The following is a 12,938-nucleotide window of genomic DNA, read 5'->3' as shown; positions in this document are numbered from 1 at the left end:
CACGATGACGCTCATTGGTTGCACTGGGTGTCAGTCGCAGCAGCTCAGTCCTCCTTCTGGACTGATGGCCATCTTCCCGGACCCATGGCCACCACACCAACTCTCTTGATACCCCTGACTAGATACTACCACAGCAGCCAATCCGCGCCGTAGGAAAAGCAAAGAACTTTTTCTGCACTCAAAATGCGGCACGCCCACACAGCGCTAGCACCATTTCGCGCAGGGTGATGGCAAGGGCACCAACGGCTCCGGCCTTGGTTGGCTGCTCCGAGCAGGGATTATTGCCTCCATCCAGAGTCTAATCCTCCCCTTGCCCAACGTTGTTTGCTGGGCCGCCTGCCAGACGTGCACCAGACTCGGTCCCAGACTTCGTCCAGGGGCCAACACTTGCTCGTGTGATGCTAGTCAGCCCATAGGTATCCTGTCTCCCACGCGGGGATTTCTTCACACCCCATGTAGTTAGTCATCGTACGGGGCACACTCGGCTTCCACACCTACACGACTTTCCCGTGGTGATTCTGCGCTGTCTGTCGGTGCCTTGACGTTGATCCCGGCATCTAGGGGAGTCATGATCAAGCGGGTGCAACCTGGACACAAAAAGGTGCATTCCCGCCCACCTGCATCTCTTGTCTTTCCCTTCCTACTCCCTCACCCACCCACAGGTACACGTTTGGTCGTTCGCTTGACAAACAACACACATTCGCTTCCCAAGCAGAGAATCACATTCGCTTTCAGCCGGAAAAGAAACGAAATTTAATATACCTACATCCTAATACCTAATCCCAACCAACAACAACACCAACAAACAGTCACGATGCGTTACTCTATTGTTGCCGTCCTGGCTGCCACTGGCGTCAGCGCCTGGAAGTACCCTGACTGCGTAAGTACCCGTCTTCTTCTTCACCAACATGGCGTCTTCTACATGTTGTGTCACGGCATGGCAGACGAAATGTGTGCTGGAGAGGGCTTTGGAATGTTGAGGTGACAGGCGTCTCCGCTCTGCCCTTGTGCCGGCGACGGGCCGCACTGAGACATTGCTGTCCAAACTAGCGCAACACCACACCTAAAAAGCCGTGAAACATTGGTACCAGGGGGAGGGTGCCACAATATCCATTACAGACACTAACACGTCCCTGGCAGGAGCACGACAACTGCTACCGCAACATGATCAACGCCAAGTACACCGAGCTCGCCCCCAGCTTCTGCTTCAAGTTCCTCGCCGGCACTACTACTGCCTCCGAGGCCATCCCCACCGAGTTCAAGAACTGCGGCGGCGCCGTTGACAAGGTCTCGTCGGCCTGCTCGTGCATCACCTACACCGCTACCCACACCTCGGGCTCCACTAGCTACCCGGAGAGCACCCCGTCGAGCACCACCACCCCGTACCCCACCACCACGCCCGGCGAGAGCACCCCGTACCCGACGACGACTCCTTACCCGACCACCACCGAGGAGAGCACGTCCGAGTACCCGACCTCGTCGGCCAACAGCACCACCAAGTACACCACCTCGACCATCTACACCACCACCACCAAGACCATCACCTCGTGCGCCGAGACCGTGACCGACTGCCCGGCCGAGTCGACCATCTGCATCACCGAGACCATCCCCGTCACCACCACCGTCTGCCCCGTCACCGAGGAGCCTACCAAGACCCCTCCCCCTCCCCCTCCCACCACCGTCATCACCAAGACCTCGGTCGGCACCAACTCGCCTCCCGCGCCCACCAAGAGCTTCCCCGTTGTCCCCACCGCTGCTGCCGGCAAGGTCGTCGCCAACCTGGCTGCTGCCGCCGTCGCTGCCGTCGCTCTCTTGTAAGGGACAGAAAGGGAGTGGTTGTTGAGTTCTTGACGTTTATGGCTTCTTTTTCTTCTTGATGGAGGACAGTGGAGTTGTGCACAGCCGCAAGCGCCCTGCCTTCTTTTATTAAGTGGCGTCTGCATCTGATGGATATGAATGGGAAACGCGCCCCCCCTCATTTCGATGTAAATTCTGGATCGAGGATGATTAATGTAGATACGAAATCGTGATCAAGGCTATTTTGACCTCGGTGACACTACCACTGTCCCAACCTGTGTTTCTTCGTGATCGAATACTTTGCCGTATGTCCATCCTGCTGCTGAGTATATTCATGACCGGGCATCCTCGAAACTAACTTGTCTTTTTGCGCAATCAGACTTAGTGCAAGATGTGGATGAGAAGTGCTGCGGTTTCGGGCTACACTATGAATAGATCCCAGTTGACTCTCCGAACAACCTGGCTAAGTGGGCGTCTGAATAGTTGACAGAAGTTCATCAGGAGCTACCTCGATCTTAACAACCAATATCCTTGCCACATCCTTACCCTGGAACCCAGAAGGGCTATCCCACTACCTAAATCCGATGGGCTTGATGGGTAGACAAGTACTTCTGTTAGCAGTCCGTCAACTAATCTGACCCTCACTTGCCTGGCATAGGGATCTGCACTCTAAACCGATAGCTTGACTGTTTACTCTCGAGTCGGGCGACTGACTCTACGCCAGAGAGTGCAAACAGCTCGTTGGGAGATTGTCCTCATTCCACTAAGCCTGGTACGCGTAGTACTTGCGACAGGCTATGGCCTTACATACAGTGGAAATATTTGCTGAGATAGTTGTCAGGTTGTTAGGAATGAAAGGCTGACGACGGTGTTGTTGATCAGCAGTATGCTAGCGGCAACTCTCCCTATGACACGGTTATAGATGATGCCAACGTTATCGATTGCCTTCTCAGGCTATCGACCTTCCTCGCATACAACCTAGTAACATATCAGACGGTCCCCGACTATCCAAGATTTTTGTAACGCTACTCTGCAACAAGATGCCGTTGGGAAAGATTACGTCTATCCTAGATTCAGCATTATAATAGTATCTGAGTATCTTTCCAAACGAGCAGTTGGCAACTTGAAGCGCTCTCAACTGTGACCTTTGAATGGCACACGATTGGCACGGTCACCGGGAGGCTAGATATTAACATTCCGTCGATGACGACGCCAGGGTTGGCCGTCACGCCTGGCCAGGGTACGCCACTGCGAGTTTGTTTCGCAGGGCTGACCTCAACAACTAGTAGGGATCCGAGGTAGGTTCAGATTCCCAAGGTCACAGATTGACTGATGGTTGTTTCAAGGATTGCGCCGAGGGAAACTGCGAGTCACTGAGGCGGCGTGCGCAGTATCAACTCCTCCCCAAGTGCTGTATAGGTTACAAGAACCGGATAGTGATACTATTTTCTAGACAGTGAACCCGGACAAACACCGTCAATCTTTTGCAGATATGATCACTTCCAGAGTTTAGGAGAAGAACATTACCTTCAGAACTCTTAAGCCACGCCTCTTGCTTTCACCTCAATTGCTACTCTACGCTTGTAGGCAACGAACAGCAATCTCTATTCTATACAATACTGATTTCTTTTGGAAGTAACCTTGATGGCTGATTAATACGCAAGTACGAAGTGCTCAACTCCGAAGACGAAGTCACCAAAGCGGAGAGCGCCTAAAAGAACATGCTCAGCCAGCTGAGCGACACCCTCCGCAACTCAAAATTGGGAATTCTCTTAGAGAGCACTGGAGATGCCGTGGATGTGATCTAGGTACCCGTTGTGCTAGCAGGTGAGATCAAGAACGTACAACAAGCCCTCGATGTATCAGACTAGATTGAGTGCGGCAAGCTCAATGGTAAGTATCTTTGCATTTCTGTCATCTATTCTACTCTTCGTGTCAATTTCCGGCAAGATCGCCGGCTCCGTGGTCGCCCTAACTGACATTTGACAGGATATGGACTGCCTCTAGCCGTGAACAGAGCGTACATCTCTGATATTGAAGCCAGTCAGCCTAGGAGCGGACTTGATGACTCGACGAGAAAGAGAACAATCGGCCGTCTTATGTTGAATCAAGGTAGAGAGGATATGCACAGCTGATCGACAGGCAGCCATACGCCCGATGGGGGCCGTTCAGCCTTAAACACATCTTTGACTGACCTCATTCGTATCTTGTGATTCTTGACGAGTCACCTTGGCCGCGCTCGGAGGTCGAAAGAGGAGAGATCACTGCCCGTGATGTAATGGGGTCGTACAGCCTCGAATAGCAGCATGCTTCATGCTGTGCTGTTCAACGGACCCCAAATTTTGAACTTTTAGCAACCGTCCCGTGTGCAGTGTGCCGACGTTAATCAAGTTGGAGACCCCTGGTTCGTCAATCTGAGCAGTCGAGGTTCAGCTCAGATGTCGATTCGCTCAAGCGAGCTTCAGCCCCAGCAAACGGATGTAACACTACAGGGTTTCGCAATCACTCAAAATTCCTCCGTCTTACGCTCAACTTTATTTTCCCTGGGGTCCTGCCTTTCTGCATGTGCCATTCTCTGAAGCATTGTCTTTCTATGGTGCTCCACCAGTGGGTAGTGCTACCTTCGCATGGGACGCAGCATGTGCGGCTTGCCAGTAAGGTTCAACAGACGGCCGGCAGATCTCCTGACCGGCAAGGGTCTGCAGTGCGTCCCCAACTTGCCAGTGCCTGTCTGTAAGCCGGAGGCGGCCACGCGATGTACGATGTAATAATCCACCCGATCCCCCAGGTGGCCCTCCTGTCATGTTTCTGGTGGCGTGCGCCAGCTTAAAGATCAGCAGGGCCTCGAAGCTTGGTCCTTTGGGATTTTCAAACTAGTGTACAACACCAGTGCAGTTCCCCACGAGGACCACCAGTCGGCTTTGATCTTCGACGCCACATCTTTGCACCACAGGTAATCTTATAAATCTGTTACATTATTCCCCGGTCATGGGCCAGCATGCCGACGAGAACCTCCCGGAGGTGGTGCCGGGGCAGTCGCCGCAAGTTCTGTCGGACCAAGAAGCCCTGCGCTATCAGCTCCAACTCGAAGAGCGCGACCCAAAATACCCAGTCAACCTGGACGACGCACCCAAGTGCATCGAGACGGAACCTGACCACGACAGGATTGCGACTTTGAGTCCGGGAGGTGCGAGTAGCGTACCATGGGAGCCTCTGTCGGCAGTGGACAACCTGCCAGCCGGGGACAGGAGCACGACGTATTATGAGAGCGAGAAGAGCGAGCGGGGCACAGGCATGATCTGCGGCTTGCGTAAAAAGGTATTCTGGCTGTTGCTCGGTGCCGTGCTCATCATCGTTGCAGCAAGCGTGGGAGGCGGTGTTGGAGGAGGCATTGCCGCAGTGAATTCACGGAACCATGCCGTAGTAGAGGCGGATTCTTCCTCAAGGTAAGAAGAGCCTTCTCGATTGTTAACCCCTTTAGATATTTGTTGGCAAATATACTAACCTATAGTTGACAGATCCAGCCAGACATCTGCTCCTGCTCCGACCACCAGCAGCACCCCGGCGCCGAGCAGCTCGACGACCTCCGCCCCGCCGGCGCCGGAACCCACGTACCTCAACAACCAAACCTTCCCGACTCCGGGCTTTGCGTTCCAGGCGTTCGAGGGGCGCAACTACACGGTCAACAGCACCAAGATCTACCGCGAGGAGGGCTTCTTCGATCTGCCGTTCCCGTGCCTGAGCTACGTGTGGCTGCCCAACAGTACCGACTGCTGCATCACGTTCTGCAACAACAGGACGTACGCCGGCGGGTGGTGGTGCAACGAGAAGCGGCAGACCAATGCGTCTGGGGCATTCCCGAGGATCTGGATCGGGTGCGGCAAGGACGCCCATGAGGAGCATGCCTGCTCATGAAAGATGTCAAGGAAATGGTGATGAATGGAAAGGAGGAAGCGTCTGTTTACTGCCAAGCTCAGCAGGAAATGCCAGTTGATGATTGTGGCGTTCTAGTAGTGTATGCAATGGATACCACGTAAGCGAGCTTTCGTTATCGGAGACTGTAGCCTGGTCATTTCGATATCATCATCTTGTCAGTACCGTACCTTAATCAGCGAAAAGAAGTCGAGGTACATGTAACGACGTGTGAGCTTCGAGGCAGAAGTATAGCCAACTGGCTGACAGCTGCTGAAAAGAATTTAGGTGCAGGTAACTAGAGTGGAGGGCCCGCAGTGGCGCCTGCTGTTTCTGCTGGTGCCGGTGCCAGTGGATGCGGTGGTCGGTAGTGGCTTCCGCGTCCATGTCCATCTGATAATCACGTCATGCGCATTCCCATTTCAGCTCGACGAGCCCCCAGAACCAGCTCGCGTCGTGTTTTCTCAGACCAGAGCCTCATGAATTGAGCATCCTCGCAGTCTCCGGATCATGAGCTTTGCCCTTCGTCGCTCGGCGCCGACGCTATCTCGATTCAATTCATTGCTACGCTGCAGCTTGTCTGTGGGTAGAATCAGCCGTTATCTTACTGCTCCGCATTCCGAAGCCCACATCAACCATCTCATCAATCGCACTATGAGTACCGAGAGTTCGACCAAGAAGCCGCTCATGAAGCGGGCCGTGGTGACCAGCTTCATCTTCAAGTTCCCCGACGGGGACGGAAGCCAGGGCAGACCACAGGTTGCCCTCTTTCGCAGGAGCGATAAGGTCAGCACTTATAGGTAGGTTGAGTTCTGTTGATAACAATTGCAGCGCTTTGCGTTGTGTGCGGCTCAAGGCAAGGGGTGGGATGGGGCCGCGACTCGCGATCGAGGCGGCGGCGGCAGCGAGGCGGCGCGATGCGGACCTCCCGGCAATGGCTTTGTACACACAGCGCTGTCATTGCGTCCTTTTGTCGTCTAAATTCGCTAACATGGGATGGCTTCCATTCTACAGGCACTGTTGGGCTGGCATATCGGGGTCCATTGAGAAAGATGACCCTTCTCCCTACTCAGCTGCCTTGCGCGAGCTGAGAGAGGAGACCACGCTAACAAGTCCCGGGTCCCTGGAGTTCATTCGCACGGGCAAGCCTTACTCTTTTGTCGACGAGGATCTGAATCGGGAATGGACAATTCACCCATTCGGATTCCGCCTCAAGACCGAAGCCGAAGGCGGTCAAGGCGAAAAGGGACTACAGATAGACTGGGAGCACGAGGGCTGGCAATGGCATGATCCGGCCCATGTGAGTGACACTAAAGAGTTCGGCGGAGTTCCACATATCGCGGATAGTCTACGAAGAGTCTGGTTTGAGAAAGTTCTCGGCGATGGGCCGGGCGCGATCCTTGCCGAGGGCCTTGATAGGCTCAAGAACGACCACGAGAGCGGCGCCCGTCAGTTGGCCGGCGAGGCCCTGTCCATCCTCCGGAATGTCGTCGCTGCGCTCGACCGCGACGAGCCAGCTGAGATCTGGTGGGCCAATGTCCGGATTGCAGCCTGGCACATCTGGAAAAATGGCCGGGAGAGCATGGGCGCAGCCATCATGAATGTCCTGCTTGGCGCCCTCCGGAGCATCGAAGAAACAATGCGGCAGCACGAAGAGCACCCAGACTCTGTTCACTCACTTAAATGGCGGGACTCGGTCGTGGAGAGCCTAGAACGGCTGATATCACTGCGGGCCACTAATTCTGCGGGGGTCGTGTCTGCCGCGTTTCTCGATTACTTGCAGAGCGCCTTTTCTGCTAAATCTGGTACCAATGCACCCTTGTCGATTCTTACGCTATCAGAGAGCTCGACGATTGCGCAGTGCCTCCAGCTGGTCGCGCAAAAGGCCGACCTGCCAATCGACCTTCGCATACTCGAGTCGAGGCCCTTATACGAAGGCGTGTCGCTCGCGGGGTCTGTCGCACAGGCTTGGGCAGCCCTGGACGGAGAGCAACGGGACGTAGCCAAGTTCAAGATCACCATTTATACAGATGCGTCGGCCGCAATCGCGGCAGAGGGCGTCGACATTGTCCTGATTGGGGCGGACCGAATCGCGTCGTCGGGGGCCGTGAGCAACAAGACTGGCTCCCTCCCCGCCGTCCTGAGCGCCAAGCACGTCTCCCCATCAGCCAAGACAGTCGTGCTAGGCGAATCTGAAAAAGTCGCACCGCCAGGCGATCCACGGGAACATGTCGTCGAGGATAACGACCCCATGCAGTTGGTGCGGGCGTGGGAGGCTGGACAGAATGGCGAGAGGGTGCGAAGTGCCGCGACGGGATTGTCCGCCGCGGTCGGTCGTGGTCTGGACCGCCACCAGGCCGGAGGATTGGATGGAGTGGCGGTCCAGATCAGGAACGTCTTCTTTGAATGGGTCCCGCCAGATCTAATCGACGTCTACGTGACAGAATTCGGGGTATGGAGACTGGAGGACATCGCCAAGCACTCTGAGAACCTGGGAGCGGAGGAACAGCGACTCTTCAAGGATTTGTAGAGAGAACGGGCCGACTTTGATCGACCGTGTCTCCGTCCGTCTGTACGTACAAATGGCATGGTGTTACTTTCGACCCAATCAGTGAGGCTACCCGTCCGGAGATAAAAATCCCAGCACGAAGAAACCAAAAACAGGGCAAAAATTAGGGCGACAGCCGGCACTGAAGATCCGGGACGTGGCGGGTCTAGGCGCAGCTCACGCCCAGTCAAAGGGTCGAGACTACATGCCTGCAAAGCATTGGATAACGGCATCTCCCCCACTGTCATCCCAAAGACGGTCGCTTGCTGGTTTCGGTCCTAGCAACGGCACTGTGACACTACATCTGTACTATTCTGGCTACGGCTACCGCCTCGCGCGCGCCGTCTGAAGATCTGATCTTTGTCTGGCCTGGGCTGCGCTGACTTGACTGCTGTCATACAGTGTGCATGCAACCATCCTTCTGCACACCACCCACCCTGTGCCCCTGGCCTGCCTTCTCTTCTGACACTGTTGGCTTCGCCGGTTTCGTGTGTGAGTAAGAGAAGAAAAAAAAAATGAACGGCATGCGTGAGGGGTCGCGGGGTCGATAATCTCACACGCCTGGGCTGGCTCTCGCTCAATCCACATCCCACCCATCCATCACAGCCCCGCCCGCCGTCGCCGCCGCCGCCAACCCCGACGCCAACGCCAACGCCAGTGATAAACCCGTCGAGAAGAGAGGGATCCCCACCAAGCAGTAAGTAGCAAGGCCGCCATCACCAAACCAGTTCGGTGGCCTGGAAGCTCCCAGCCAGGGTGCCTGCAGGACTAGTGAGCCGTTCCATGCCAAGCCGCGAGGCCTGATCCGGCGCTTGATCCTTCTTTTACACCTCTCACACAGCCTGGAGTGTCGAGAGAAAAAAAAAGATCCCGGCCTGGGTCCTGGATCCAGAAGGGGACTTCCCTGACCCAGCGAGTCAGTGCCATTGAGTGGAAAACCCTCCCCCCTTTTGCTATTTTGTTTCCCAAAAACCTGGGGTTTTAAGGGTTCACCTTGTGTGGCGAGGAGCCCTTGCCGGGATGCCGTGCATATCTGCCTTTGCCACAAGGGGTCAGACATCTCGCTTGTTTGCCTTTGCGCGCCTGACCCTGCTGCTGCTGCCTCCTACGACAACATACCGTCCTCTCCCAACAACCTGGGCCCACGGCCGCCCGAGAGGCTGAAAGGGATCTACTTCTCCTGCGAGGTTTCCCGGAGACTTTACATCCTTCCTCCTTGTTTTAAGGGGAGGCTTGTTGCAGACCGCCTCCTCCCGTGTACGGTATCAGCCAGATAAGCTGACACCCCCAAAACCACCATGCCGAGATCATCATCCAGCGCGAACTCAGCAGCAACGGGAACGCCAACCGGGACCCCGTCTTCGCAGAGACTACCCGTCAACCCCCGCCGCCACAAGGTTGCGCCAGACCAGAGGAAGCGTGTCGCAACAGCGTGAGTCCCATTCTAAGCCTTAGCTAATACGCCTTGATTCGGGTGCTGAAACAGGGTGCTTACTTAGGTGTAACAATTGCAATGTAAGACGAATCAAGTGTTCGGGGGAGCGGCCCTGCAAGCAGTGCAGCAACTCGTCGAGGGACTGCCAGTACCCTGTCGTGATCGACAAGGTCAGCATCGCCCGCTCCGAGCTGGAGGAGCTCAGGTCGAAATGTGCCGCCCTGGAATCTTGCCTTCAGGAAGCCGTCCCGGATCTGCCACGCCGGCAGCTGCTGCTCTCGCGCGCCGGGCTTGGCAGCACAACCCCCGAATCACCGGCCTCGTCACTCAACCCCCAGGGCAGCTCCGTTGATGACGATCAGCCGCCGTCTGACGGCAGGCTCCTGCAGGATTTTGACGGCACCACTCGCTACCTCGGGGAGACGTCCGGCGCCACCTTTCTGGACAACCTCAAGCAGTTCATGTCGACCATTTTCCCATTGGCCTTCAATGGGTCGCAGCCAGACAACCAGACTGCGGGAAGCAGCTTCATCGCCACCGTCGGCCGGTACCAGACTTACGATTCCCGCCCTCTGGTGACCCCGGCGGTCGACCCGCTCTGGCTGCCGCCAGCCGAAGAGATGTCTGCGGCCCTGGACCAGCTCAAGTATTTTGTTCAGGAAGGGGGTGGAATAACGGGCGGGACCATATTCATGGGCAACCTTACCGACCTCCCTAGCGACCCGCGCATGCCCATGGATCAGCGAAACATGCGCAACATAGCTTTCTTCCAGGCAGCACTCGCATACGCCAGCCTACTACACTTGACGACGGCGAACTCCAAGCAGGATGGGCAGCTAGGTGAGACGTTCTTCATGCGGGCCAAGCTGCTGCTTGGCAACCCCCTGGACATATCGACCTACACGAGCACTGATGTGGCCGTCATGGCGGTCATGGGGTCGTACTTGCTCGAGGTCAACAGGAGAGACGCTGGCTACATGTACATCACCACTGCGCTTCACGTTGCCCTCATGCACGGTGTGCACAGAGGCTGGTCGGTCGACGAGCAAGGGAAGCGCGTGTTCTGGACCATCTACATTCTGGATCGGTAAGTCAACCAGTCCTTCCCTTCCAGATCGTGCTCTGACTTGCACACAGATGGATTAGTTGCTTGATGGGGCGTCCACCAAGCATCCTTGATGACGCAATCCGACTTGATCTTCCTCGCGATGCGCCGTACGTCACCTACATCTTTCAAAGATGGCCTCTCATGTGCTCGACTAACCTCCAGATAGCGGTCTCCCTCCCTCCATAGGGCTACGAGCCAATGTCGAGCTCTTCAAGATCGCCGGTCATATCGTGTGCAACACCTACAGGATAGCTCCATGGCCCGAGGCCTCCCAGAAACCCGCATCAGCACACGTCGATACGGCTCTGCAGATGCTTGCCAGTTGGCGGAAGGACCTACCTCCTCCGCTGCAGCTATCCTATGAGACCTATAGTGGTGATCGACCTCTATGCACCCTGCATATGACATACAATCAGGTAAGTCCGCCCTTCTCATGATACTTTCTCAGTCTACAGCGGTTCAAGAGGGCTAACACTCGCAATCACAACACAGCTCCTCATATTAACTATCCGGCCCATCTTGTTCATGGCCGTCAAGAAAGCTGTCGCCGACCGCTTCGTCAGCCGCCAGTGGGACATCGAGGACCACGCGCACATCGAGCACATTCGCGAGTGCAGCGACGCCGCCCGTCGCAACTTACGCCTGGGACGCTGGCTGCACACCATGAGCCCCGGCTCCAAGCTGCTGCTGCCGGACCTGCACAACATCTTCAACGCCGCCATCATCCTGCTCCTGCACCAGATCGTCTTTGTCAATCTGCGCACCAACGACGTGTCCGACATTGCCTTCTCTACCGAAGTTTTTGAGCGCGAGGCCGGCTTTGGCGACCGCTACGGCGAGGACTGCGCGCGCGTGCTGCAGGACCTGTCGGCGCTGGTGCGCCGCCTGCGCAACCTCATGTTTGACGGGATCCCGCGCATCAGCCCGCATGTGGACGATGGCGGCAGGCAGGTCGGCGGCACCGCTTCTTCGCCGCCGGGGGTGCTGTCCTCGGGCGCGTCGCCGTCGGCCTACGGGATTGTGACACCGCCGCCGCAGGCTGTGGGAGCGGGAGGAGGCGGCGTCGGGGCAGGTGGTGGCGGTAGCAACATCATCTCGATCCCCGTGCACGGGGATGGCAACGCGCTGTACCAGGAGCTGATGACGTGGCTGGACAACGACGATCTACAGATGTACAATAATTACCTTGTATGACCTGTTTATGACAATTGCTTTACCGAGAAGAGAGGAATGGAGGGAGGTATGGGGGGGGGGGGGGGGGGGGGAATCGAAGGCGCATGCGCCTGCTCAATGAGATAACCTGATTTTTGCAATGTTGCCGAGCCAGCCTTTTTCCCCCCATCCCCAGGACATTGTACAACTGATGGAATGAGGGGTCTAGCACTGTTCAAGCTACAGGGGAGCTGTGAGATTCGCAGCTGTGTAGGGTACTGCGACAATCGAACCAATCATGCTGTGCTGGATGACATATGGGGGAATCTCACCGAGAACCGGGGAGGTTTGGCGGGAGTTTTAGCACACCTACATTGTATCATCTCACACACTTGATCCCCCATCACGTGCCGGGCACCGCAGTGAGTGATGAATGTTCATTTCCAAAGCGTTAGGCATGGACCCCTTGTCCACCATGGTGGATGAAGATGTAGGGGGCGGCTCAGTTTTACGGAACTCGCCGTCACTAGTCTGCGCGCGCGCTGAAGGGGAATGACGCGGCCCATCAGGCTTATTTGGAGGATAAAACTACCTAAGGAGTACCTAGGTAGCTTCCGTGTTAGGTCTGCGAAAAAAAAAGGCAAGATACAGGGATGGCAACAGTGCTAATCTGTAGCTATCTGCTCGCAGACCGGCAGGCTGGTAGACTGACTGGCAGCAAGAAGAGTACCCACCTTCTAAATGTAGAGGCTTGCTTGTGGCTCAGGTACTAGGTTGCTCAGCTGAGCAGCTTTTGGAAAGGCTGGACCTTGGCTGTGCCTTTGAGTCTGCTGTCCAGCTGACTGGTGGCAGTTTGTTACGAAGGTCTTCGCGAAGGGAGCAAACTAATTTGGCAAGGCGTGGAGTTATCTCCCATGAACGACTCACCCAATGATGATCTCAAGATAGGGAAGCACTAGCCATTATTCAACAACTGGAGAATTTGG

The 12,938-nt window shown here is 55.9% G+C and overlaps 4 protein-coding genes across 4 annotated transcripts; all 4 read left to right on the top strand.

Moving 5' to 3' along the window:
• Nucleotides 1–814: 814 nt before the first annotated feature.
• E0L32_005890 (uncharacterized protein) lies at nucleotides 815–1,818 on the top strand (the record flags this gene model as incomplete). The annotated part of the gene is made up of 2 exons (XM_031140462.1): nucleotides 815–880; nucleotides 1,141–1,818. The coding sequence occupies 2 exons, from the start codon at nucleotides 815–817 to the stop codon at nucleotides 1,816–1,818; spliced, it is 744 nt and encodes a 247-aa protein (XP_030995398.1).
• Nucleotides 1,819–4,785: 2,967 nt separating this feature from the next.
• On the top strand, nucleotides 4,786–5,712 carry E0L32_005889 (uncharacterized protein; the record flags this gene model as incomplete). The annotated part of the gene is made up of 2 exons (XM_031140461.1): nucleotides 4,786–5,243; nucleotides 5,316–5,712. The coding sequence occupies 2 exons, from the start codon at nucleotides 4,786–4,788 to the stop codon at nucleotides 5,710–5,712; spliced, it is 855 nt and encodes a 284-aa protein (XP_030995397.1).
• A 988-nt stretch (nucleotides 5,713–6,700) lies between these two features.
• On the top strand, nucleotides 6,701–8,239 carry E0L32_005888 (uncharacterized protein; the record flags this gene model as incomplete). The annotated part of the gene is made up of 1 exon (XM_031140460.1): nucleotides 6,701–8,239. The coding sequence occupies one exon, from the start codon at nucleotides 6,701–6,703 to the stop codon at nucleotides 8,237–8,239; it is 1,539 nt and encodes a 512-aa protein (XP_030995396.1).
• Nucleotides 8,240–9,555: 1,316 nt separating this feature from the next.
• On the top strand, nucleotides 9,556–11,994 carry E0L32_005887 (uncharacterized protein; the record flags this gene model as incomplete). The annotated part of the gene is made up of 5 exons (XM_031140459.1): nucleotides 9,556–9,689; nucleotides 9,820–10,779; nucleotides 10,830–10,907; nucleotides 10,967–11,216; nucleotides 11,293–11,994. The coding sequence occupies 5 exons, from the start codon at nucleotides 9,556–9,558 to the stop codon at nucleotides 11,992–11,994; spliced, it is 2,124 nt and encodes a 707-aa protein (XP_030995395.1).
• Nucleotides 11,995–12,938: the final 944 nt, after the last annotated feature.

This window comes from Thyridium curvatum (assembly GCF_004353045.1).
Source record: "Thyridium curvatum strain D216 chromosome Unknown NODE_32_length_403697_cov_78.906415, whole genome shotgun sequence".
NCBI lineage: Eukaryota > Fungi > Ascomycota > Sordariomycetes > Thyridiales > Thyridiaceae > Thyridium > Thyridium curvatum.
Note: the sequence above shows the minus strand (reverse complement) of the source record. Positions and strands in the feature narration are given on the sequence as shown.